The sequence below is a fragment of the Drosophila sulfurigaster genome, chromosome 2L, assembly GCF_023558435.1.
Source record: "Drosophila sulfurigaster albostrigata strain 15112-1811.04 chromosome 2L, ASM2355843v2, whole genome shotgun sequence".
Taxonomy (NCBI): domain Eukaryota; kingdom Metazoa; phylum Arthropoda; class Insecta; order Diptera; family Drosophilidae; genus Drosophila; species Drosophila sulfurigaster.
Genome location: NC_084881.1, coordinates 12,389,457 through 12,416,233, shown reverse-complemented (window position 1 = coordinate 12,416,233; position 26,777 = coordinate 12,389,457). Strand labels below are relative to the sequence as shown.

The following is a 26,777-nucleotide window of genomic DNA, read 5'->3' as shown; positions in this document are numbered from 1 at the left end:
GATTTTTATGGCATCTCTTGACATTAACATTTTTTCAACACTCTCTCTCAATGTTTCTCTCTGTTGGCCATTGCAGGGGTGGCATGTGGATAAATTTTGGCCGACATGGATCCCAGTGCTCTACAAAACATGGATCGGGACGCATTAAAGAAGCAAATCGAGAATATGAAATATCAGGCCTCCATGGAGCGCTGGCCGTTATCTAAAAGCATTGCTGAGTGAGTAAAAAAAAACAAAACGACAAATACAAAACATAAATAATAATATTTAATAATACGACAGTGCTTTCGATTTAAAATAAATTTATAAATAAATTTGCGTGAGTGTGTTTTCGTTTTGGCAACTCAAAAGTGTTGTTGTGTGTCTGTGTGTGTGTTTGGAAATTCGTGGTGTTTGTCTAGACGCGCCTCGTGGCGTGGTCCAAAGTTGACACAGTGCTGGCCTAAAATATTCATACACTTCTTGTTCTTCTTCTTTCTTGGGGCCCGACGAGACAAACACCTGAGCGCGCCCTGAGTGCTCAACCGGGCGTTCTGTTTGTACTTGCAAAATATTTACATAAATATAAAGTTGTTGTTTTTGTCGCTGTTGCTGTTGCTGTTGCGGTGGTTGTCGTCGCGGTGGTTGCTGCTGCTTCAGACCCCGCTATAAACTAGTATGCTCGCCTTTCAGTCTGTACCCAGTTAATGTTTCTCGCCGCCCCCCCTGTGAGCAGGGGTTGAGGGGCTTACAGGGGAGTGTGTAGACAACGACTAGACAAAAGTTATATACATGTGTTTCTCTCTCTGTTTTGATGTGTCTGTGTGTGTGTGTGTGTGTGTGAAAGTTGAGCATCCCCCCCGACAAAATGTTTCACATAAATTCGCCGAGTGAATTTGCAAAGTTATGCTTGCCCAGAAATATGTTGATGCAAGTATTCGTGCCACAGCAATTGATACCTATTACAACTTTTTCCCCACGCTCAAAGCGGTTTTATTGTCCAATTTTGTGCCTATTACAACTTTCTTTGTCAGACTTTGTCTTTTGGCTTTTAGCTGCAGGCTTTTGAGATACTTTCTGTCCTTATATCTACAAGCTCTCATGTGTGCAGCTCATCAAATTAGAATGGCTTTTTAAGTACTCTTCATTTTAACTTTAAACAAAGTCTATCTAATGGTTCTTTCTGGCTTTTAAATAGCATCAAATTATTGCACACAAAGAAGCTTTTTCATTTGCTGCTCTTTGCATCCTATTAGCTTATTCTGTGTTGAGATACTATAACTATAAGAATGAATAGCAAATAGTTAAGTACACAGCAAAACAAACACATTCTAAAATCAAGTATTAGATCTTAAATCGAAGCTGTATGATGTCAAAATTTAACCAAGCAAGTAAATTCTTAATTCAATATGAAAAATCTAATAAAATTCCAGATAACCAATTCTTTATTCAAGATTATATTCTTGTTTCGAGATTGAGAAAATGTTCCTATTGAACTAAGGCAAAATGTAAATTGTTTAAAGTAAAGCAAATGATGATTATGTGTTTTTATATATATATATATTTAGTTGCATTTATTTATACACGATTTTTTTTAATTATTGTTCTTATAGAAATTATTTCTAAAGAAATTATTTCTAAAGAAATAAGTCAATTACATGACTAAAGTTTATATTTATAACAAAGTAATTTGTGAATAAGAAAGTTATTGTACTCACTTTAACTCAGATGAACAATACAATAAAAGTAATTATTATAGTTATTAATATACGTAATGTTCATTATTCTTTATGCGCATTTACCGCAAAATCGATATAATCACATTCATTAGTCTGACAGTCTGTTCATCTGATAAAAGCCCCATAAACTATAAACATTAATGACAATAATCAAATACTTAGCACGAAATTTGCTTTGATTTTTGCCGCATCTTTTTTCATGCTTCGAAATGCATTAAAATCGATAACATATATCATATTGATATGCTTTTGAGCATAGTTTATATTGCAAATATCTTTTGAGATTTTTATTACCTTCTGAATTTAAATTTATTTGAATTTTGAATTAGAAAGAATTTGAATTTGAAGCAGAGATAAATTAAATTTAAACATTCTTTTATTTTTATGTTCAACTTTCGTTGAAAAATTTGAAATGTGTACACAGAAGATAAACGTACTAAGGTCAAAAATAAAATCTTAAATCACGATTATATGATGTCAAAATTGAACAAGACAGTTTATTATTAAATCAAGAAAATTCTACCAAAATTTTAGAAATTCAAGATTATAATCTTAAGAGAGTTTCAAGATTTTTTCGATCTAAAATTCTTAACTCTTTAAACTTTTTGCAAGTCACTTTTCAATTTACATTTTGTTCACTGTGTGTATGAAGTTCATATTCATAGTTAATGTTGAAAATATTTTTGGAATATTGTGAATATAGATTCTTTTAAAATTTTTTTTATTAGAAAGAATTAGACTTTTATTGAAGAAGAGATTATGATAAATGAAATTGAAATATTATTTTATTTTTATGTTGAACTTTTGTTCGACTGGAAAGTTTCTAAAAATTGTAAATATGCGAATTAGTTAATGCATATTTAGTTTATTGATACTCAAAATGCGAAGCTTGCTTTTAGTGTTAATTTTATTGCATTTAATGCTTTAATCAATTGATTTATGCGCAGCTCTCTCTCTATCCTGGCATTGCATTCAAAGTTGTCTAATGTTGTTCACTATTTTTGAGAGCATATTTAAAACAGTAATTGTGGCATGAAAATGTGGCAAGGTTGCGCTCAACAATGGCCATGCCACACAATGTGAAACCTAGAGCTGGCGCTGTTGCACATAAATCACAATTAATGTGGCGTCTCTCTAATGGCCAACTTTTAATAATGTTGAACCAGAAAACAAACAGCGCTTTCCGCTGTTTTAGCCAACTGTGACTGCAGCCAATTTTTGAATAAACAAACGGAGTCAGAGTCGGAGTCAAAGTTGTCCGGGGTTGGCTAAAGCTGTAATCAGACCCGTAGCCGTAAACGTATTCGGACCCGTGGCCGTTGCTGAAGAGCCTGCGATTTAGTTAAACATTTAGTCGCTGGCTAATTATGAATAATTAATTGGTATACAGCAGCATGAATTTGTGTACTCGTCTCTCTCTCTCTCTTTCTCTTTCTCTTTCTCTCTCTCTCTCTGCTTCGGTTGCTCTGGGGTCTCAATGAGGGCTTACATCACTCTGTGCTTGTGTGGCCTTATGTAATTTATTTAACCTATCCTCAACCATGTTGAGCTGGCTAATCCTTTTGCATTTTGTCTGCATATCGAATGCGCAGCCTAATTCAGCGGGGATTGAACCTTAGCTGCTGCATTACTGATTTACATTTTTAATTTATTTATTTATTAATCAGCGTGGCGCAAGGATTAACTTTAGAGAGATTACAACTTGTGCCTGCTTTTTTCTATACAGCTATTTAGAAGCTGTGCTTAGGATTTAAGAGTATTCGATTTGTCATACAAAGTGTTTAATAGAATTCTACAAGACATCTGAGTACAAAGCAAAACATATTCAGTATACAACTTTACTCTATTTTATTTCTATATCTTTGACTTTTTTCGTTTCATTTTTAAATATTAGCAATTAACATTAATACTGGAATTGAGCTCTTTGATCTTTACTGACATTTGTCTTCGTTAATGGGTATTTGGAGATATTTACTTAATGATATTTAATATATGTTTTACATTTTAATTCCTTAAGATATTTGAGTGCAAAGCAAAACATATTTACAACTCTCCTCTATTATATTTATATTTAATTGAATTTCTTATTTGATTCTTAAATACCAACAACTGATTTTAATCCTTCAAGCTAGTTCTTTGGATTTTATTTTTGTTTCCAATTCGACGCCTTTTTTACTGAATATTTAATGTTTTAGCTTTTGACTTGCAATTGAATTCCTTTAGATATCTGAGTACAAAGCAAAATGCACAACAAATCTACTGTTCTACTTGTAATCAGCTAAAGTATCTTGAAGATATTTTCATGCTACTTAATTTCTCATTTTATTCTGTAGCCAATTTTAAGCTTTCAATTAGGCGCCTTGGCTTTTAGTTTTATCAATTCTGTGTTTTTTTCACTGGATATCTTATGCATTAGCTTAACTTGTACTTTGTAAAGCATTCGAGTACAAAGCAAACCAATGTGTTGTTTTACTCCTATACAGAAAAAGTATCTTGAGGATTTTATTTTAGTTTTATTCGGTGTTCACATTTCTTTCATAAGACTCGGTCACCAAACTATTTGGTTTTCTTTTTCTGCTCTCTTTTTATTTGATATTTAATGCATTCCTTTTCGACTAGAGTTGAAAGCAAAACAAATTTACTATATTACTCTTAAGCAGCAAATGTATCATGTGAACACTTTATTTGTATTTAATTGATTTTCACATTTTATTCTTTAATGCCAGTTAGCAATTTTAAACCTTCAATTAAACACTTTAGCTTTAATTGGTATTTTCAATTTTGGCGCTATCAATTGCAGCTGCAAACGTTGTCATTGCAATTGTCTTTTTTGTCAAACAAACGATGGCGATGGCGATGGAATTCTTTAGTTTATTGTATACAAAATGTCGACGCTATTTAAACACTCTCGTAGTGAAATCAATTGGAATTTAACTATCAAATAAACTCGACCAATAGCAAAACAAATAAGTAAACAACAAAAAAGTATAAAAGTATATATGTACATATATATTTTTAGCTTTGATTGCGGTAATCGAAGCCAAGTCAAACTCAAACTGAAACTCAAACGAACACTCAAACTACAAATTGAAATACAAATTGAATTGAAGTTCGAACAAACGTTGTGAATTATCCAATAACGTTCGAGTTTCGGGCATTTAAAGGGCATGACAAATGCAATTTTATAGAGCGATTACTGCTCGATTAACGATTGGCGATTTGTCCGAATTGTTCAACGTCGTTTTTTTTTTTATCGGATTGGAGTGGGACACTTAACGAGAAGAGAGAGAGAGAGAGAGAGAGGGCATCAACTCAATTTCACAGTACATCAAAAATGTGACACTCAATCAGCAGCAGCTGTAAAACGAAGCAAATTAGTCAAGCGTATAAAGTACACACACACATACATGCACATAGAAATAGCAGTATATAACACACACACATAGAGAGCAACTTTACAAAATCAAAGTCAATTAAATTTTGAGAGGCGAATTCGTAGCACTTGATTGATGTACAAATTGCACTGACTGACCACCGTTATAGTGGGAGTAGGTCTCTCATATGTGTGTGTGTGTGTGTGTGTGTGTGGGTGTGTGTGGGAGTGGGTGTGTGTGTGGCTGGCAGGCAGCTCGTTAAGTGCAGCAAACACCACACATTACGGCGATTTGGTTGCAACGAACGAACCAACGAGCATGACGAAATGGATCCCAATTCTTTGATCGCCTCGCTTTTGGTTTTTTTCGGTTTGCGCAATCATGATTGATTGACACCCTCAGTGGGAGTGTGTGTGTGTGTATGAGTTGTTGCTGTAACCGCACACTCACACACTGTCATGTTGCGTGACAGGCTTTAAGCGGTTGCTCGACCATCGCGATGGTCATTTCACTGTTGCAGGCCACAAAATGTTGTTGCATACATTTTGGGGCGTCACAACTTTGGCCCCGGGCCGGGCATCTATTTCAGCTTAATACTAAGTCCAAGTTTTGTGGCTTACTTTGTTTTCCCTGTAAGCAAGAAAGAGGGGGAAAGAGAGAGAGGGAGAGAGACAGAGTGAGAGGGGAGGATGGGGGGGGGTAAAACTTTTGCTTGTTGCTGCAAAGTTTCGCCCTGGACTCCAGGTGCTAAAAGTTTTACGTGCAAGCTCCTTATATAATGTTAATATGCCCGCCGCAAAACTCTGCGTTCAACTCTGTCTCCCTCTCTCTCTCCCTCTCTCTCTCTCTCTCGTTCTTCTCTTTGCCTGTCTTTCTATTTTATGCTCTCCATATCGACTTCCGTCGGCATGTAAATCTGTTGTGCATTTTAATTTACCATCAACAAGTGCGAATTTATTTTTAGTGTCGCTCGCAGTGTCTTATAAATGAGCCAAGTTATTCGATAATATTGAACGACTAAAACATACCCAACAGGCAAATTACAAATTAAATTGCAAATAAGAAATAACCTAAAAAGTATCATCAATAAGAATGATCAGCAATGATTTAATAGGATTGTTCATATTTCTGATGAGCAAAATGCTATGTCAAGTTTAGTGAGTTTGCTTAGTCAGTCATCAATCAATAGCAGTGAGTGAATAGGTCATATTTTGTGATCCAATACAAATTAGTGCTATGATGTAATCAGCAGTTATTTAATTATTCAGTTAATATGTCATATTTTAAAATAAACCTCAACATTTGTTATGTAATCCAATGAGTTTATGCATCAATCATCAGTCGGCCAATCAGAAAGTCAACAGGTGAAAGTAATCCATCAGTTCATCGATAATCAAATGTGTTTCAAATTGTCTATTAATAAATATAGCTATATAATTTGTTAAGTAACCAACCATACGTTCAATCAAAAATTCTGTAAATCAATATAACAGTCAGTAAATCAATCAAAAGTTCGTGAAGTCAAATCATCAATTCATTAATTAGTTACCAATGTGTGCAAAATTGAGTATTATTCATTGTAATATCTATTAAAAAAAAAAAGACAATCAGACGCTCAATCAACAATAAAATAATTTGTCAATCAATATATAAGTCAGTCAATCAGTCAACAAGTTAGTCATCACAATGATTTCACATTGCATAAATAGTCCATCCAATTATTTAAAATTTAAATTCATACTTAATTTAGATAATCAGTTCCTTGACTCTAAAACTATGCTTATTTTATTTGCAATCTATCACCAAAAAAAAAAAAGCATTGTTTACACAGCTTATCTAAAATCTATAGCTAATATAACTTTTGAGATTATGAGCCTAGGGTATTTCTGTAGGCGAATAACTTTGACTTTTCGTGCGTAAAATTGTGTTTTCTCTTGGAGGCTCAACGAGAAGCGAAATAGAAAAAGAGATTGCGAGAGTGAGAGAGTGTGTGTGTGAGAGAGAGACAGAGAGAGAGAAGCCGAAAATATTGTAGCTTGCTTTTTGGCATTTCATTTTTCCTGTTTTGAGTATGGGAAGGAGAGCAAGTTGAATTTCCTTTATTTTTGTATACACTTTTTTATATTTTTATGGCAATTTATATATATGTTGGGGAAGCAACAAGAACAACAATAAGGCATGCGAGTAGAGCTGCAGTTTATGGCTGTGTGGTTGTCGCTTTTGTTGCGGTTTATTGTGGTTATAAATTCGGAAATGTATGAACGAGTCTCACAGCCAGACTCAACTCAGCGGATGCATTTTCTATAACGCAACGGGGTTAACCCAAAAAAAAGAAAAACCGAAACTCAATTGGTTTTCCTTTGGGAAGCGAATTTAATGCGACTTTGAAAAATATTTGGCAATTTATTGCAGCTAAATCTGCGACTTACAATTGATTCCTTTCATGGTATAAATACCCTTTAACAGCTTAGGGGATTTAAAAATATAAAAACATATAACTAGGGTATTGTTTAGCTTAGTCAACTAGAGTTTGCTACAGATTTTATGAGCTCTAAAAACTGCACAAGCAAGTTCTATGTTTTGATTGAAAGAAAGTGTTTAAAAACAAGACTCATTATTATTTATGGACTATAAAAAGTGGACGTTGGTAATAATTTACTATCGAATTAAGAGAATGCGCAGAGAAGCTTATTTTTTTTATACCCACTACCCGTAGGGTAGAAGGGTATTATAACTTTGTGCCGACAGGAAATGTATGTAACAGGTAGAAGGAGGCATCTCCGACCCTATAAACTATATATGTATGTATATTATTGATCAGCATCAACAGCCGAGACGATCTAGCCATGTTCATCTGTTCCGCAATATTTTGGTTTCGAAATGGGTAGCGGGTATCTCACAGTCGAGCACACTCGATCTTGGTCGAATTCATTTGTCTAATAAGAGGAAAATAAATACACTTATAGCACCCACTATAATACACTGCTTTGTGTAATTATTATTACCTTTTCATCAACTGATGTTGCTAAAACAAAATTTTGTATGTATTATTAGTAACAAAACTGCATCATTTATGTTTAGATAAGAAACGAATATGTGAAGATCATTTCTTAAATTCGACTGAAAGGATATCTACAGAATAATCATAAGTTTACTGACTTTCAAGAATTTGCACCTCTATTGAAAGCGTCTAAAGATTTAAAAGTTGCTACTTCAAAACATAAATTAAATGCAATAAAACTGATATAGCTGCATTAAATAGTCGATCGTTTTATTTTTCAGAACGCAATTTCTTAATGCACCAATTATAAATAAATGATTACATAATTGAGTCAAATATGGGAATTTCAGCTTTTCAGTTTATCACTTCTTCATCTCTTCTTTGGGGCGAATTAGCATCTTAACTACTTTAAGTGATATTAAATTGTAGTTTTCGACCCACCAAATTAGATTTAGTGGTGCATTTAAAGTACTGCAGAAGAATCAACAAATATCTATAATTATGTGTATTTCTTTGAAAATAAAAAATTTGCAATATTTACCAAGCAGAGCAATAATCGTACCACCAGCCACTTTTACCATAGACTGCGCAATTATCCTTAATCTCTTTGTCGTTGTCGTGATCGAATGTTGTGAATTTCATGTTTTTAGAGAATCTCATGCAATCATCAATAATAGTTCCACTGAATTTACCCAAACTCAGTGCATATCCATTATCTTCATCAGATATTTTGAAGTCGTCATAACGAGCGTTGTAGGTACTTCCATTCACAGCAACCAAATGTATGTAAAGTTCGAAACGCTGCAAGCTCGTGATACGATGTATTTTATCCAATCCAAGAAAGAAATCACTTTCAAAAGAACCGAAACCTTTGCGATACGTTGCCCAATCCCTATTGAAACTCTCATTTCCCCCCAACTCGTTGTTGTATTACAATCCATCCAGGTCCAGCTAACTGACTATCGCATAAAACTTTGAATAAACCTATGTCAGAGACATTGAGTTGATGAACTCCTGGATTATTTCCGAAAGGGAGACATGTTGTGGGACTTAATTTATCAAATTCAGATTGACATAACTGATTTTGCTTTACTTTATCTATTAGCTTAGTTTCACTTTCTTTTAGTTTCAATTGAATCTTTTTCTGTTCTTCTCTAATGTTTTCTGATGTCCTATTTAATTCGTTGACTTCTGAACGACATAACTGAATATCATTTTCATGCTTTATTATTTCAGATTTACTCTTTTCTAATTTCAACTCAAGTGTTTTTTGATATTCTTTGTTATTTTTAATAATCTTACTAAATCTCTTTATAGTTTCATCTTTTTCAATTAATCTAGAATTAACAGATTTTAATTGAACTTGACAATTTTCTAAGTTGGTGGATTTATCTGCTAGTTGTTTTTTTAATTTAAGAATCATATTTTGTTTTGAATTAATTTCAGATTCAGATTTATCGACTTTATTTTGACACAATTGCAAATCGTTCTCCCCTTTGATTACTTTGTTTTTATACTCATTTAATAAATCTGCCTCCTTCATGAATGTTTCATGAATTCTTACAATTTCATGATATTTTTCCATAAGATCAGAATTTAATTCACTTATCAGCTTTTCCTTCGTTTCACTTTGTTCTATCTCATTTCTAACCTGCCTGAAGTAATCTAGCAAAGGTTTAACAGTCTTGTAGTTATGAAGGCGGCACTGTTCTTCCATTTTTCGATCTGATTCACACGTCTGATAGGAAGAAAACGTATACACTTTAATCACTCTTTATTCTTCTTAGTATTATGTGTTTGATCTCACTTCATCTCCAGTTGTTGTAGCCACCAAGAATATTTGAAGGACCATCAGTATCAAAACTCCATTAAATATTATTCTGCCCATTTTAAATGTTTCGACTGCCCGCAAACAAAATGAATTTCGAACTGAATTTCGTTATTTCGTTAAAGTCATTGAATGTCTGAAGCGGATGTGGATTCCGCTCAATAGATCTGAACGAGAGAGGTCAAGTAATGATAACCTAGAGTCTCGGCCTAGATTCTCTGTCGGAAGAAGAGATTTCAATGTCGGATGAGAAGACATTTCAATGTCGGATGATCGTCTGTATTTTTTAAATTCGAAAAAATAAATAAAATATAAGCTTGGAGCATTAAATCATGGCTTATCAGTAGGAATAGCAATAGTCTCTGTTCTGTTTACTCCAATCAGCTTCTTCTTGAAGACCCATCGACAACAACATTGTTATCAATTTCTTTCAGTCGCGTGTTGACAGTGGGGTCAATCTCCGAAGTACTCGAAATTATGCTTTCAAAACGACAATGGGACTGAGTTTTTATTAATATATATATGTTGACAACTATTTGGTTAGCAAATTTAAAAACAACTTGATTAAGTTAATAATAGTAGCAGGTATAAATACTTTTGTATGGACAAAAACGCATACTTACTAGAGGTTTTATTTGCTTTAGCTGACAGTCTGGTATATTTTTTACTCTATAGTATATATTGAGTTTAGTACCATCACAATATACCAATATACCATTTGACATATTTTAAACGAATTTGTTTAAATTTATATTTTGCTTTTATTCAAAGTGGGTAGCGGGTATCTCACAGTCGAGCACACTTGACTGTAGCTTTCTTACTTATCTTAAAATGTATTTTAAGAGGTAGTTTTGATTAAAAGCGTGTTTTCGTTATAATAATTCTTGAGTGAAAACAGTAGGAAAACAGTTGAAAGTATTACGAAATGAACTATGTTTTAAATAGTAGAGAAGACAATTATAAATAAATAAGAAGAATTGGTAAATATGAGGAACCACAATGACTATCATCAAATAAAAATAAATTTAAATAATTTATATATTAACAATAGTTTCAAATATTGGGGAATTAAATAATTGAATTTAAGTAATAGGAAAACAATTTTGAAAATATGGAGCACTATAAATGGGTTTTAACTTCAAGTAATAAGAATTCAATTAAATATCAATAATGCATAAGTTGGCTTTTGCAAAGCACAAGGAACTTAAATTAAATTATAATTTTACATACACGTTTATTTTATTGTGTATAAAATAAAATAAATAAAGTTTAAACTTTATTGTCAAAAGTTCTGTGGATGATATATGAAGAGGAAGCAGAGCAACTAAACTAAATGGAGCCTGAGCTGAAAGCGCAAAGTTGTGACAAATTGTGCACACTGAGTGCCAAAAGACGACGCCACGAAGCTGTTTTATGCTATTGTCGTGGCATATTAAGCACAACTTTTAAACAACACACAAACACACATACACAAAGCACTTGCTCTTATAAGTCAAAATGGCTGCAGCTAAAATATGAAGCATTCTTTTAAGGGCCAAGTGAGGCGATTTGCCTTGCTGCACTCAGTGCTCAGTGCACAGTGCACAGTGAGTGCAATTGTCCATGGTCATTGGCCAGCTAATTGACACTGTCAGCATAAGGCAAGTCAGCACTACTTAACACAGGCTTTAAACCGTTTTTGTGTGACCCACAGAAACATGCAAATTAATTGGCCTAAGGAAAAGAGGGGAAGGATATGCAAAAGGATATGGGCAAAATGTAGTCGCTTTTGTGTCTTCAGGCGTCGACAGACTTCAGTGTTGATGTGACCTTTGTTTGCGCAAGCGGGTGTGGCCACTGAATTGGATTAGTGGTTTATTCAATTTAATTTAAATGCAAAACAACATTCTATAAAGTGCTGACTTCATGCCCAACAACAGCAACAGAAGCGAAAGAAGAACGCGTAAAACAGTCGCCGAAAAGGAAAGAAAGGATGTAAACCTTCCTTTCTTGTAATTTTGTGAACTGTGTTTAATATAATTTAATAAGAATAGGGTTGAACGATTGCCAAACGGTTGCTTGATTGCTATTGCCCTCCATCTTCATCTCCGTCCGCATCTGTTCAACAGGCACTTGGGACGCGCAATTGAAATTGCTGAAATTGTTTCAACGTTTTCGATATTTGCTGAGGGCATTACAATTTAGTCGCGAAACGTGGCAGGCATTGCAAGAGTTTTTGAGAAGCGAAGCACTTCAAGTTTTAAAGTCACTCTATGGAAATTTAAAGATTGAAAATGTGTATTTATAAATTGAAATTTATTTCACCTTTATTATTCGACTTTCAACAATCGTCATTCGAAATATTACTCTGAGGTTTATTCAGATTAATGTTGTATTTAGATTTATGTAATAAACACTTGTAAGTAATTTAATTATCTTATAAATTTAAACAGATTATTTGTCGCAATTCATTTAAAAATTACGAAATATTGTGGGTGTTTAAAGAACATTATTTTAATCCAACAATCGCTGCAGGGTTCGAGGAAAACCGCTAAAAAATCTCTAATCAGCACTTCAAGTTTTAAAGTCACTCTATGGAAATTTAAAGATTGAAAATGTGTATTTATAAATTGAAATTTATTTCACCTTTATTATTCGACTTTCAACAATCGTCATTCGAAATATTACTCTGAGGTTTATTCAGATTAATGTTGTATTTAGATTTATGTAATAAACACTTGTAAGTAATTTAATTATCTTATAAATTTAAACAGATTATTTGTCGCAATTCATTTAAAAATTACGAAATATTGTGGGTGTTTAAAGAACATTATTTTAATCCAACAATCGCTGCAGGGTTCGAGGAAAACCGCTAAAAAATCTCTAATCAGATTAAATGAAGGATCCCAAAATGAGTTTGTTTCTAGTATTGCTTTAGTACTATGAATTTTATTATTCCGTTATTATTTATTTCAATTTAATTTAGATGTTGTTGTTGGTGCTTTATTGCTGTAATGGTTCAACTACTTAATAATAGATTTTTCATATATTTATTAGAATAGTTAGAATATGAAAAATCTCAATTACATTTATTTTTTTTTTTTTATTGATTGATTAAGCAGTTGAAGGTAGACAATACTAATTTCATAGCAAACTTTTATTTGTTTAAAAACATCTTGTGGCAATATCAACTACATGAAGTCACTTGAGATTCTCCCTTTTTTTATATGGGCTGAAAATACAAATGTTTCACTAGATCTTTTCTTAAAAATTTTCTTTTAAGAGGAATTTTTAGCCAAATCGCCTTTCATTGATTTGTTGGGTAAAACTAATAACTAACTTTACTGTCATATTTAGGGTGCAATAAATTTAGTTATAGAAAAAACATTTTTAATATTACTTAACTTGTCAGCTAAGAAATAAACTGCAAAAGGAGCAACACTCATAAATAATATAATGTTGGGCTTAACGGCGCAAGAAATTGAGCGGCAACCGGAGATGGAATCTGGAAACTGCAAACTGGCGACTTGCGAGTTGTGAGTTGCGAGTTGCGAGTGGTGAATTATCAACTTATCGGGGCAAATAATTTACTCGAGGAATATGACAAACACCTGCTGATTGCTTTATAGCTACACGTGGCACACACTATAGTACTTTCCACACACTTTTTGCTGCTCCTCTACTCTACCTGATGCGTTACGCTCGACGTGGCAACGTGTCAGCTATTTATGAGCGCTTTTCGCATTTTATTTTGCATACAGAGAGCAAAGAAGCGGCAAGCTTAGCATTTTTCTTTTTCCATTTTGCTGTCTTCTTATACTCTCTTTGTTGCTGTTGGCCATTGTTGTTGCTCTGTCCATTGTTGCTCCCTTTGTTGCTGTTGCTGTTGTTGTTGTTGTTGACACTTTTAATGTTGATTAATGGCAGCACAGCAAAGTATGCCATAAAACATGCCACACATATAAATGAATTGTAATGGCAACGACAGCAGCAGCAGCAACAGCAGCAGAGCCAATTCAAGCAGGTTCCTCACCTCTTATACGTGTATAAGACTAACTGTGAGTGCGAGTATAAGTGTATATACGAATTGTCTACTTGCATGCAATTTTTGCCTACATATCTGCGAGTATCAGCTACATTAATCTTGCTCGAGCAATGTCAAAGTGAATTATGATACGCCAGTTCTAATCTATTGCTCAGCGTTGGCATTTCACATTAGCAAAAGTAGAGCCCATAAATAATGCATTCGCCAAGTCTTTAAAATTGAAATAGACGAATGTTGTAAATGGAAATCGGAAATTTCATAAGGTCAAAGGATATGACTATCTGTAAACTTTATAAGGCCAAAGGACATAAATGTCTTGTGCTACACATGAAACACATATCGAATTTATAACCGATTTAATCTCCCTTATTTACCATACTGTGCGTTGCATCAACGCATTAAATAAAATGTTGATTGATCACTTGAAAATCAATATTGTCGGTTGCTTCAACAGAACTGCAAGCGCTGCATTTATTTCTTTGTTTATCGAAAGCTTAATTAACACACTCTCAATGCAAGCTTGTCATAAAATTGAATGTATGATGATTGTAAAATTATATTTAAGTGGAAGAGCGAGTTCAACATCAATACATATTATTATAATACTTTCCGTAAGAACATGAGTTTTTCATTTATAGTTTTTAATGATTGTTTTAAAGAAAACATAGGTTTTTTTTATACCCGCTGCCCATAGTGGAGAAAGATATTATAATTTTGAGCCTACAGGAAATGTATATTTGGTACTTTGGTATATTTTTAATGTAGTAGTATATACTATACACCAAATATATCCTTTGGTATTCGTTAATATTTTTTCAGTATATGAATTTGTTGGTACATACTACATACCGAATATGGAGTTTGGTTTGCTTCAGTATTTTTTCAGTATATGAATTTGGCATATACTATGTACCAAATATGGCCTTTGATACATTTTATTATTTTTCAGTATATGAATACTAGTATATATTATATAGCAAATATATCATTTGGCATACTTTAGTATTTGTTTAGTAAAAGAATTTGGTATATACCATATACCGAAAATGGACCTTGGTATACCTTAGTATTTTTTCAGTATATGAATTTGGTATATGCTATATAGCAAATATGTCATTCGGTACATTTCAGTATTTTTTCAGTATATTAAGTTGGTATATTTTTAGCATTATGTCGCACTTTTTTTCCTTTTAAGTAAATTGATGACGTGTATCGAACTCACTCGACTGTAGTTTTCTACTTTCCTTGGCTTTACTCTTAGTATATATGTACATATATATATAACGAGTGATTTCTAAACATATAATATACATACATTCATGTCTAGTAATGTGCAGCATAATGGCCACTTCCACTAGAAGTTTGCAACAAATGCGAGCTTATTTATTTTATGCCACACGAGTGCAAAGTCTAAGTGTAGACTATTCTGTCTTTGAGCGGCGTCGGTGGCAGCTAATTAAGCGATTGTCTATTAGAAGAGCGCTCCAATGCAGCAAGTACTTAGTGTGCCACGCCCAGCTACTGAGTTGCTTGCAATTACGCCCAGTTAGCCAGTTGCAGAGAAGTCGCAGTTCATCGCCTGGTCTATTAGTTGAATGATTGAGCAATTGGCTGGAGGGCTGCAGCAACACGCTGTAAGCTTGGCTATTAAGCTGGCAACATTATTAAGGCAGCTAACAAGCTCTTTAATTGCTTGGCGCGAGAAGGTGTCGCTTCAATTTGCTGATTGCCTTTAAGCAGCCGCCTATTAATACTTCTTATTGCCTCATTTATTTAAATATCACATCAATAAACGCAAAAATCAACAATAAACAACGTTTATTGAAGATTTATTAATGCCACAATGGTCATAATAAAATGTCAGTTAATTAGCTGATGGATTTCCCTCGATTTGATTTCAACATGGCGACTAATTATAAAGTTATGACCACTATCTTCTGCGGTTGGGCGAATAAATTATAGTTTAGTTTGAGCATGAAGTGGGCTAAAATTAGTCAGAAGTCGAGTGTCACAAAGCCAACATTAATATGTACTTTATTTAATTTGTTGCGAGGATTTATTCACTAGCAACTGAGCAGATGCCAAAGTACAAAGTGTTCTTTTATGGTCAATTTGTTTATTGTATTTATTGATGTTAGATGCCAAAAGTATTTTGGGAGCTAATTATATTAATTTGAAGAGGTTTTTTTTAGAAGTTGTGATAGATTGTCAAATTGCAAATGGAAACGCAATGAATTGATTTCATTGAACTTAGTTGAACTTTGTTTATATATATGTATTCTAGTTGTTTCTACTGACTGAACTATTAATTAAACTGCTTAATACATTCACTAAGTATTATGAGGCTGCAATTTGAACACAATTGTTTTGAGTATTTCATCATGCGTTTATTTTTCATTTACAACTTTTTATTTTATTAAATATTTGTTCTGTTGACATAATTAAGTTGGTGAACATGATAGGAATTAATGGTTTAAATTATGAAATCTTCATAGACTTGGTAAATATTATTTGCTTGAATAACAGTTTTACCATAAAAATTGTGAATATGTTTGTATTAAACATTTGGTTATAAACAATATAGTTGAACTCTATCTCTAGCTATGTATGTATTTTAGTTGTTTATAATGACTGAACTTTTGATTCATAGAATTTAGAACTAATACATTTATTAGAAACTATGAGGCTGTAATTTTTACACAAAATAGTTTAGAATATTTCAGACTGTTTTTTTATTTTTAATTTTAAATTTTAACTATATTAACTCTCTGTTCTGTTGACAAATCTAAGTAAGCGAATATGATAAAAGTAAGATTGAATATGAAATATTAAATTGAGAAATCTTTATGGATTATTATACATCAGTAGTTTATGAAGTCCTTTATATCTTTTGCTCTTTTTGCGAGCTTTTAATGAAAGTGTCAGTAATGATAGTGACAGATAAGAGAAAGAAATCAATTTCTTTCCTTCTGTATTTAGTTGAACCTTACTTCTATTTATATTTTTATTTATATTTATATTTATATTTAGTTGTTTACTCAGTAAACTTTCGCGCACCGTGGATTAAGGCTGGGTTTTTGTGAATTTCCTGCTTTTTACATTATATTATATTTTACTTTTTTAAATACAATTTTAAAGAGTCTGCTGCCTACGATAAAAATAGTATTGAATGTGACCCATTGAATTGTGAAATCTTTATCTACTTAGTGGATATTTTGTGTTTGAATTTCAAGTTAACAGCGTTGTCATAAAAGTTTAGCGAATATATTTTTTGTAGTCTTTCATATCTTTGGTGCTTTATGTGAATTTTCCTTCTGTGGTTTGTTGAAATTAAAAGTGATGCTGGTGGTCAGTCTTTTTAATATGCCATTAAATTCAGTTGCGTAGCTGAATGCGTCCTCGCGTTGGTTTATTTATCTTTTGCTCTCTCCAATTCATTAGTATTCTATATATGCTGAGTCCGTGTAAAATAAATTCTATATACGAGTATGCTGTGCAGTTGATAGCGAAATGCGTGCGCTGTGTATCAACTACAATGTCGTTATTTGTACAATATTATTACTTTGCTTTAGTTGGTCTTTTTTTCTTTTCGTTTTTCGCTTTTCGCTTTTTTGTGTTGTTCATTCAGTTTTTATGCGAGTTTTTCTACAGTCGTCGTTCACATGGTTAATAAAAACAGAAATTATGGTACACATTTCAATGGCAAGCAGAGCTCCGATAGCTGATGTGAAGCAGAGGAAACAAAGGCAATTGAAAATGTAAAGAGAGAGAGGCGGGGAGAAGGAAAAACTCGAGTGTGAGGTCAGATAAATTGCCTTGGAAAAACAGCGACGTTTTGGCGTTGGATTATTCGAATTTCGTATTTATTTTTTGTTTTTTTCATTGACACATGGCTGGGCGCAAATGGCAGTAAATGGCGACTGGCAGCTGCTCAGAGTGCGGTTCAGAGGGGGCAGCAAATGGGGGTCACACCCACACCCCCCCACACACACACACTAGTTTATATGTGTGTAGTAGACATTCGCACACACATTATGAGCTTTGGCATAACTACAAACAATTTATGTGCAAACATCGGTTACATCTCGTTACGTTCCCAACAGTCGCATTTCCTTCTCTTTCTATCACTCTCCCTTTCCCTTTCTCTTTCTTTCGCGCCGTCATCGGGCAGTAATTGAATTTCACTGCAACCCATATTTTTCGTTTCTTTTTTTGTTGTTGTTTTATTTGCTCTGGTTGGGTTTTTTTCCTACCCGTTTTTTTTTTTGGCGCGATTGCATTTTTGACAGCCAAACGCGACCGAATTGTGCCACGGCTTAAATAATAAATGAAATGACTTAAAACCATATTAAAGCAACATGTGACTATACGATCTCTTTGGTCCTCTGCTCTGGTCTGCTCAATAATTCAGGGTTACGGATGAGCCCTAATTCCCATGATGTCTATGCTGCCAAATGTAACCGGAAAAAAACGCCGAGGCTGAAAACTATATTCATCAATTATTAAATCACATCATGTGGGAAATATGTGTGCTTTATTTCTCTGGGCACATAAATAACCACATGATAAATGTGCAAAACATCGCCAGCAATTTGATTAAGTTGCGAAGTTGCGCGATAAAAAAAATACAACACAGAAACTAATTCAACAAAATGCATTTAAGGTATCTTTATCTGCAATATTAAAAAGATTGACAAACAGCCAGACAAGATTAGCAATTGATGGGATTTATTTCGCACACATTTGTGGTGGAAATTGTTACAAAAAATATTAATGAAGTTGTATGTATAAAATTTGGGGTTTTTGCTTTTTATTAATCAACAAGAAATACATTCAATTTGTGGTTTTTGATTTATTTTTGTTAGTTAGTTATACAAGTGCTTTGTTTGACAATCCGGTATATTTTGTACTTTATGGTATATTTTTAAGGTAGTATAATATCGATATACCAAATAATTTTATTAGTTACGATATTTTACTAATATACCGAATAATTTTATTGGTTACGATATTCAACTATTAAAATTTTTCGTATAATGATATTACACTACATTCAATATATACCATAGAGTAAAAAATATACCAGATTCTTAAGAATATGGTTTTATGGGGAAGTATCTCATAGTCGATTTCTTACTTGTTCAATATGGAAACGTTTTTAAGCTGAAAATTTGTATTCTAGTTTTTAGAATGTACTTCATCTCTCTAAATAATTCAACCGGCTTTAGGATGGAAAACAAAGTCTTACTTTGTTATTTCCTATTAATCGGGGTTCAATATTTATATTTACTACTCAAACTTAAAACTTTAAAAAATGATCTCTTTGCATCTTGCAATGAAAGTGTCCAAAAGTTTGAGGCAAAAAAAGTAAAAAGTATTGTTTAATGATTGAACATTGACAATTGAAGATGCAATTAATTATTTATTAATTACATAAGATGTAAAGCTTATTAAATCATTCTTTTATTGTCATACTAATTGAAATCTTTTCTCTCTTCTCTTTTCAGGTGAGTAAAATTGAAATAGCAAATGTTGAAATGTGCACAATAATCCGTAAGTCAAACCATAAACACTGTGAATATTCTGAGCTGTTGGTTCGCCGCTTCTCGTATTCAATTAGAAAACGAGTTTTTCGTATATGAGAGAATGGATGTGTTTGCTCGTAACGCCCTTGGGGCGAGGCAGCCAGATGCAACTCAGTTTCGCAGGATATCTGTATCCACAATTGCCCCACATTTTTGCATACTATACTTTGCTTGGTCTCTATGTCTATCTCTATTTCTATCTCTATCTCTTGACTGTTGGTAGTTGGTCGCTTCTTGGTCATGGTCATGACGTTTCGTACAGTTTTGGTTGTGCATCCGGATTGTTCTTCCTGTTCGTCCTGCCTGCCATCGTTGCCGTTGCTTTTTGTCTGTGCTGCGCCCTTTTTTAATTTGTTAAATTGTGACTATGTGTCTGGTGGCAAAACTATTCTTAGAGACAATTGAGAAGGGCGAGCAAGAGACAGCAAAAGTGTGCTAAAGAAAGTGCGATTTCAATGCAGTCACCGTGAAGACCGTTTCTCATTTGTGGGATTAAATTTTGCATATGAAATCTATATGGCAAGGAGTCTATTCTTTTAATATCTCTCTCTATCTCTCTCTCATTATTCCTGCTACCCATAGGGTGAAAAGGTATAACTTGATTATTGATCAGCATCAACAGCCGAGGCGATATACACAGCTATCTTTGCCTATTCCACTGTCTGACCGTCTGTCTGTCCGTCTGTTCGTATGAACACTTAGATCTCAGAGTCTATAAAAGATAGAGTTATACATTTTTGTTGATCAATATACCAAATATATACCATATATTATTATATTAGTATTTTGCGGTATATTAGCTTAGTATATTTCAAGAATAATAATATATACGAATACTGTATCAATATGCCAAATATAGCTTTTGGTATAGTTTAGTATTTTTGCGGTATATTAATTTGGTATATTATAAGAATAATACCACACTGTTTTTTTCTTATTCATAATGTGTAGCGAGTATATAAAAGTCGAGCATACTCGACTATAACTTCCTTACTTGTTTTCTTTCTGTCTTTTGCACTGACTGTACCATGATGTAATGTCCTTCTTCTTCCGCTGCTGCTTCTGCAGCTTTCTCTGCCAGGTGTTATAATTAAAACAACTTCCGCTTGGCTCGGGAAAAATGCCAACATGAAAATAAAAATGAAAATCTTATTTCACGTGTTTGTCTCAGCGCATTATTGTCCATAACAATGAGGCGCGTTGTGTGGACGCCAGCTCGTAAAGCTTTATGACCCACACGAACACACACATTTACACACACGCTTACACACACGTTTACACCCACGCACACACTCGAACTCGCATCCATAAACTCGTTCAAGAGATACACATGCTTGTACATATTTGAAGTGTTCCGCATTTCGCATTCATGAACCGCACGATGCATTCTCTCCACTCCTCTCTCCACTCCTCTCTCCACTCCTCTCTCCACTCCTCTCTCCACTCTGCTTTCTCTTTTCTCCACACTCAGTCACAGTTAACGTCACCATCATCGTCACAGGTGCTGCGGGTTGCTGGGCTTTAAATGAAATTATTGGTTTATTTATGAAACGAAATGGTCAACAAATTCTGATTGCAGCGCTGCACAGAGAAGAAGCACTCCAGTGAGTGGCTATTAAATCAAAGACACAGCTTCGACTTTAAACTATAAAGCAGCTCAAAGAATAACGTAGAATAATTGCCTTAATTTTAGCGCAAAGAATACAATACAAAGATAAATGAGCGAAGTATTGAACATATCAAGTTACTGTTGAATTGAGAATTACAGAAGTAGAATTGGTTCGTAGTAATTGCATTGTTATGAAATTACGAAAGAAATAATTAAATGGTACTCCAAGATTTTCCAATACTTTTTTATTATAGAATATCATCTTTCATTGAAAATGAATATGATATTATTTGTAAAACGTAAATGTTAAAAGTGTTTTTTGCTTCCCTCTTGTAATATTAATAATTTCAGTTCATTTCTGACATTTTTGAAGTTTTAAAGTGTAGGAGTGTACATAAATCAAGAATAAAATCTTTAATCAAGATTATAAGATGTCAAAATTGATCTAAAAGGTTTTTTCTTAAATCGAGATCAAAATTCTACAAAAATTCTAGATTTCTATTTTCATGTTTCAAGATTTTTTTCAAGATTAAAAATTTCTTATATGAAGATTTTCTCTCTGAAAAGAATAAAACATTATTAAAGCAAGGTTTCAACTTTTAAATAAGATTTTGTAATCTTAAAATGCAAATTTAGCATACAAATCCGGTTTTAAAGTTTTTTTCCACAAGAAAATCTTGTTTCAAAATTATTATTTCAAAAAATAACCTAAATCAAAATTTGCATTCAACTTTCTAATCTCTGTTTTTTCTCTCTGAATAAATGCTATTCATAATTAATAAATTTAAGTTCATCAGACTAAAATATATTTCATCATCTGTTTATTGTATTTATGGCAGATAAATTTGTGTGAAAGGTTTCTTCTTGAAAATGTAGAAAAATTCATTGCAGTGTCTCAGAACATAATTAATGTCTTCAAATCTTAAATGATTAAATTGAAAACTATAATTTGGAGTGAAAAACATTTCATAAAAGTGTTTATTACAATTTATATTTGGAATTTTGGAAAAACGCAATACATTTTTGATATAAAGAGGAAAGCATATTTTTGGGCCTAATTGCTTGCAAATAAATTTAGGCAAATGTCACTGAAGAATATTTATTTAGCTAGTTAATGTTAAACTGTAACAAATAGAAACCAATTTTATAGTGAGGTCAACATTTCTAAAATATTTTTGACTAGATGGCTGCAAATAAATCAAGGCAACGGTGACAGTAGAATATTTATTTCATAAAAGAATACTTATTGCAAACAACTTTTTTTGTATAACTGAAACTCCTAATGAAAATTCTTGTTCACTTTAAATGGTTAGCGGAAATAAAGAACAATCAATTGAGGACAAAAATAAAATTGTACATCGTTTAAAGTACTTTTCAAAGCTGATTCTTTAATAAAGTATTTTGCTGCTTTAATTTGTTGAAGTGAAGCTAAATCAGCGTCTATCGTTTGACAGAGCAATTTGAGCGGCTTTCCGACTCAAGTTCTTCAATAGAAAATTGAACTTTGGGCTCTTGCCGAAGTAAACTTTTCTTTCCCTCTCCCTCTCCCTCACCCTCTTTCTCTTCCGCTCTCTTTCACTCTGATACTGTGTTGTCACTCATTAATTTACCGCAACTGCAGAGGGCTATCTGCCAGCATCGGTTGAACCGCAACAAAACCCGCTAAAAGTATCGACAACAACAAACACCAACTGTATCAAGAGGATGAAACCAACAACAACAACAACACCAACAACAACTACAACAACAACTACAATAATTGAACGAGAGAAAAAAACGTGGCAAAGTTTTGCAACAAATGTCCAAAAGCCACTTAACGGCGAATTAGAGCACAAACATCTACAGTAACGACAACAACAACAACAACTAACAACTACAACAACAATAGTAATAAAAAACAACATCCTGACGAGCAGCGGCAGCGGCAGCGGGAAAACTGCCAAAGCAGCCGCAAAACCAACACAAAAGTACAGTTAACGCTAAAAGGATACACAAAACTTTTCAAGCGACTCGCCTCGTTGTCGAGGCATCAATTAGAGGACCCGCAACTTGCGGCCCTCTCACTCACTCTTCGTTCCACACTCTTCACTCTCTCTCTCTCTCTCTCTCTCGCTTTCTGCCCGCATCAGTGATTTAAAAATAACAAATTACATGTACCCAAGTGAAGCGCAGAAGAGTGCAATAACAGTTTAACATCTTCGAAATCTTGGGTCCCAGAAGGGTAGAAGAAACGTTCTTCAAAATGTTTCCTTCGACCTTACTCAATACATCATTGATCTAGCGGTCGCTAAATGTTGTCACTCTCGATTCTTTGGGATGTGGTCATTAGAAATTAATTTCAATCGACTCTGATGTAGCTTTTAATTACAGCAAATTGAATTGAACATGCGAGAGAAACTTGGAAGTGAATTTGAGTTTTACAAAAGGCTACTTATTTTATTTTCTATGGATGTTTCAATTTACAGACTAGGAGAATCAATTCAAGCGCCATTTGTCTCCATCAAAAGGTTTCTTTTAACCAAACTTTGTCCATAATTGATCTAGCGGTCGCTAATTGTTGTCACTCACAAATTTTTGGGATTAATTTGAATCGACTCTGATGTAGCTTTTAATTACAGTAAATTGAATGTAAATACCTATAAATAGAATAAACATTTAATGAAAATGCGAGTCTCATCCGTTTCAGGTAGAACTTTAATATTATAAATGGTAACACATTCTTCTGATTCTTTTTATATAGTCCTCTCAATGCATTGTCTATGAGAATAAATGAATAATTAATGAATATTTAATGAAATGTGTGCTATAACTTTTGCCTTCCTCAAAATGTTTAGTTTAACCTAACTCAAGCGCTATTTGTTGTCACTCACAATTTTTTTTGCTATGGTCATAAGAATTTAGTTGCAATCGACCATGATGTAGCTTTTAAATACAGCAAAACATTTAAATATTTAATGTACATCTCATCTTTGGTAGGTAGCATTAGAAAGTAAATATTAATATAACAAAAGTTAAGACATTTTATTTTCCATAGACCTTTCAATTTACTGCCTAGAAGAATTCATTTTTCTTGCCAATTTACGGTACAACTTTTACCTTCTTCAAAAAGTTGCTTTTAACCTAAAATAACTCTATACATAATTTATCTATCGGTTACTAACTGTCATCACTCATAATTCTTTATTGCAAACATTTATGTTAAGCTATTCTGATGAAGCTTTTAATTACAATAAATTTAATATAATTTCCTTAAAAAGAGATTGTTTGTATATTTGGGAGTTGAGTTTTATTGCTACAAAAGTTGGCATTTGTCTGATTCCTAAAATAGTTCTATAATCTTATTGTCTATGTGAATTATATCCTCTAACTAACTGGATAAAGTTCATGTACCATTTTTTGGCGTCTTCATAATGTTTTCTTCAACCAATGGAAAGTGCCAATATGCGATCATCAATTAAAACATTGTTGGTCAAATTATTAACAGTATTTCAGCAGAAAAAAATTAGGTTTATTTTTATACGAATTTTATAGAGAGTATGTTAACTAGTTTATTCTAATATTATAAGATGTAAAAAATTCTTATTCTTTTCTTTAGTTTTACTGGTTTAGATTAAACATCTATTGTCATATCTATGATTCAATCGTTCTAGTCTGTAAATAATGATAAGGGAAATAGAATGGTAAACATTTTTGCTTCCTCTTTCATATTATAATTAAATTAAATTTTATATAATAACTAACTTTTAATATATGATATATAATAATAGAAACGTTGCATATTTTTAAAACTTTTTTACTGCAGTTCAGAAAAAAGACAAAGCGCAAAAAGTATGCTCAAATTGTTGGTTTGTTTCGTTCTACTTTGAATTATTAACATACATACATACATACATATATAGAGAATTGACACTCTCGTTTCTAATTTGATTATACAAAATTGCTATATATGTATGTATGTTTGACAAACTCCAGTTGTTCTGCTAATTTACGAGGCAAGTTTTTACTGTGGCAGTTTTGCATTTGACAAACGACAGAATTACTATGAGTATAATTTATGGTGTGCTTCCCCTGGGTGTAATTGCTGTCCCTAGTGGACATGGTGGACACATGAATCAACTGTCTGTCATTCATTTGATTCACTTTTGCCTCTTTCGGACCCGGCAACATTCTTTGGGCCATGTCACGTAAATGAAAGACTTTTCGAGTAGCAGAATGCTGAAATTTGCAAGCCAAATGAAAATCGTTGTCAGTTTGTTGTAGTTGTTGTTTTTTTGGTTGTTGTCTGATTTCATCATTTAATTTGCTGGCTTTTGTCGTTGCTGGTTTGCAAATTGCTTTCCCAATGAACAATTGCTCCTTTCAAAGTCCCTTGAGACCTCTCTTGAGTCCTCTGCAGTCCATCAACGCAATGCGCACTGATTGTCATGCAATTTGTCAAAAAGACGCGCAAAACTTTTCTTCATTAACAAACGCATTGTGCGAGCTTTTCTCTTTCCTCTCCCCAATTTGTGAGTAACTTTAATTAAGGGATGCAGAAATCAGGTGGCACCCAAGTAATTAGCTATGTAAATGGGAATGAGTGCGTGACTTAGAAAAGAATCTCCATCTGGTCAACCATACAGCTGCGGTTGCCATAAGGGATTGCCCTTCAGGCCTCATTAAACCCAGCTTAAACTATCAATCATACGCGTCCTTCAACTCTTGTTTTTTGTGTGTGTATATTGCTCGCTCGCTCAGCAATTTTCCAGTTCAATTAATCAACTAGAAGTCCCAGCAAAAGAAATGTGCTTAGCCTACATATTTGCGTCGAGACAAAGTTAAGCAAACAACTGAAGCAAACTCAACTGAACTGTGTCTCTCTGCACTCGCAAATGAACACAGTCAACTTGAAGATTGTCGCCTTGAATGTTTTTCATATATGTATTCTATATGCTAGGATATAATTTATGTGTGCCTAATAGTTTAACCAACTTGAGCAATCAATTTTTATAACGAAATGGAATTTATTTTCTGAATATTTTGAAATTTATTATTCCTATAGTTTTCTTTTGTTGTTGACAATTCTGGTTATTAATTCTGAATATTATTATTCATTCAAACACAAAAAAATAAAGTCGAGTGTGCTTGACTGTGAGGTACCCGCTAATCATTTTCAATATAAGCAAAACTGTGTCTTAAAATATACCTAATAAATATGTCAAATATTAGAATATACAAAAGTTTTTGTTTGGCATATTTTGTAATTGTTGGTATTTTCATTAGGTATGTTTTAAGAATATACCGATGTCTTTGTTTGGTATATTGATATACTATTACTGTGAAAATATACCGAATGATACAAAATATACCAGAATGTGTGAATGTGTGGTGTCTATTTGTTACCTTTTTTAGTGATTACCAAGAAATAGAGCATTGTTCTTAAAATACACCTAATCAATATATCTAAAAATACTAAAATGTACCATAGTCTTTATTTGGTATTTCGATGTACTATTTTGTTTAAAATATACCGGAACAAGAATATAACCGGAACATAGAATTTCCTGGTTTTCAAATATGATATCATGGAAAACAAAGGTCAATCGTCTCAAGTGTAATTCAAAAGTGACAATTAGATATTTCAAATAATTAATTCTTA

At 33.0% G+C, this 26,777-nt stretch overlaps 3 protein-coding genes across 4 annotated transcripts in view; 1 reads left to right on the top strand and 2 right to left on the bottom strand.

Moving 5' to 3' along the window:
- Positions 1-26,777, bottom strand: part of LOC133835251 (fibrinogen-like protein 1) — a 121,606-nt gene that overhangs the window by 39,020 nt on the left and 55,809 nt on the right. The window lies entirely within an intron of this gene.
- The window catches only part of LOC133835275 (probable serine/threonine-protein kinase DDB_G0282963), a 79,491-nt gene that overhangs the window by 35,438 nt on the left and 17,276 nt on the right, over positions 1-26,777 (top strand). Inside the window, 1 exon segment of the mRNA XM_062265270.1 lies at positions 77-218. Coding sequence (XP_062121254.1) covers positions 106-218 — 113 coding nt within the window. The 5' untranslated portion in view covers positions 77-105.
- On the bottom strand, positions 8,672-10,203 carry LOC133835271 (structural maintenance of chromosomes protein 2-like). Its single transcript, XM_062265267.1, has 2 exons — positions 9,901-10,203; positions 8,672-9,831 (listed from the first exon to the last, which is right to left on the bottom strand). The coding sequence occupies exons 1-2, from the start codon at positions 9,979-9,981 to the stop codon at positions 8,998-9,000; spliced, it is 915 nt and encodes a 304-aa protein (XP_062121251.1). The 5' UTR covers positions 9,982-10,203; the 3' UTR covers positions 8,672-8,997.

Bases quoted from the DNA above. Each gene is read 5' to 3' on its own strand.
- LOC133835271 (XM_062265267.1), bottom strand. From the start codon at position 9,981: ATGGGCAGAATAATATTTAATGGAGTTTTGATACTGATGGTCCTTCAA. The intron at 9,832-9,900 runs GTGAGATCAAAC...TCTTCCTATCAG, and splicing joins CTACAACAACTGGAGATGAA to ACGTGTGAATCAGATCGAAA.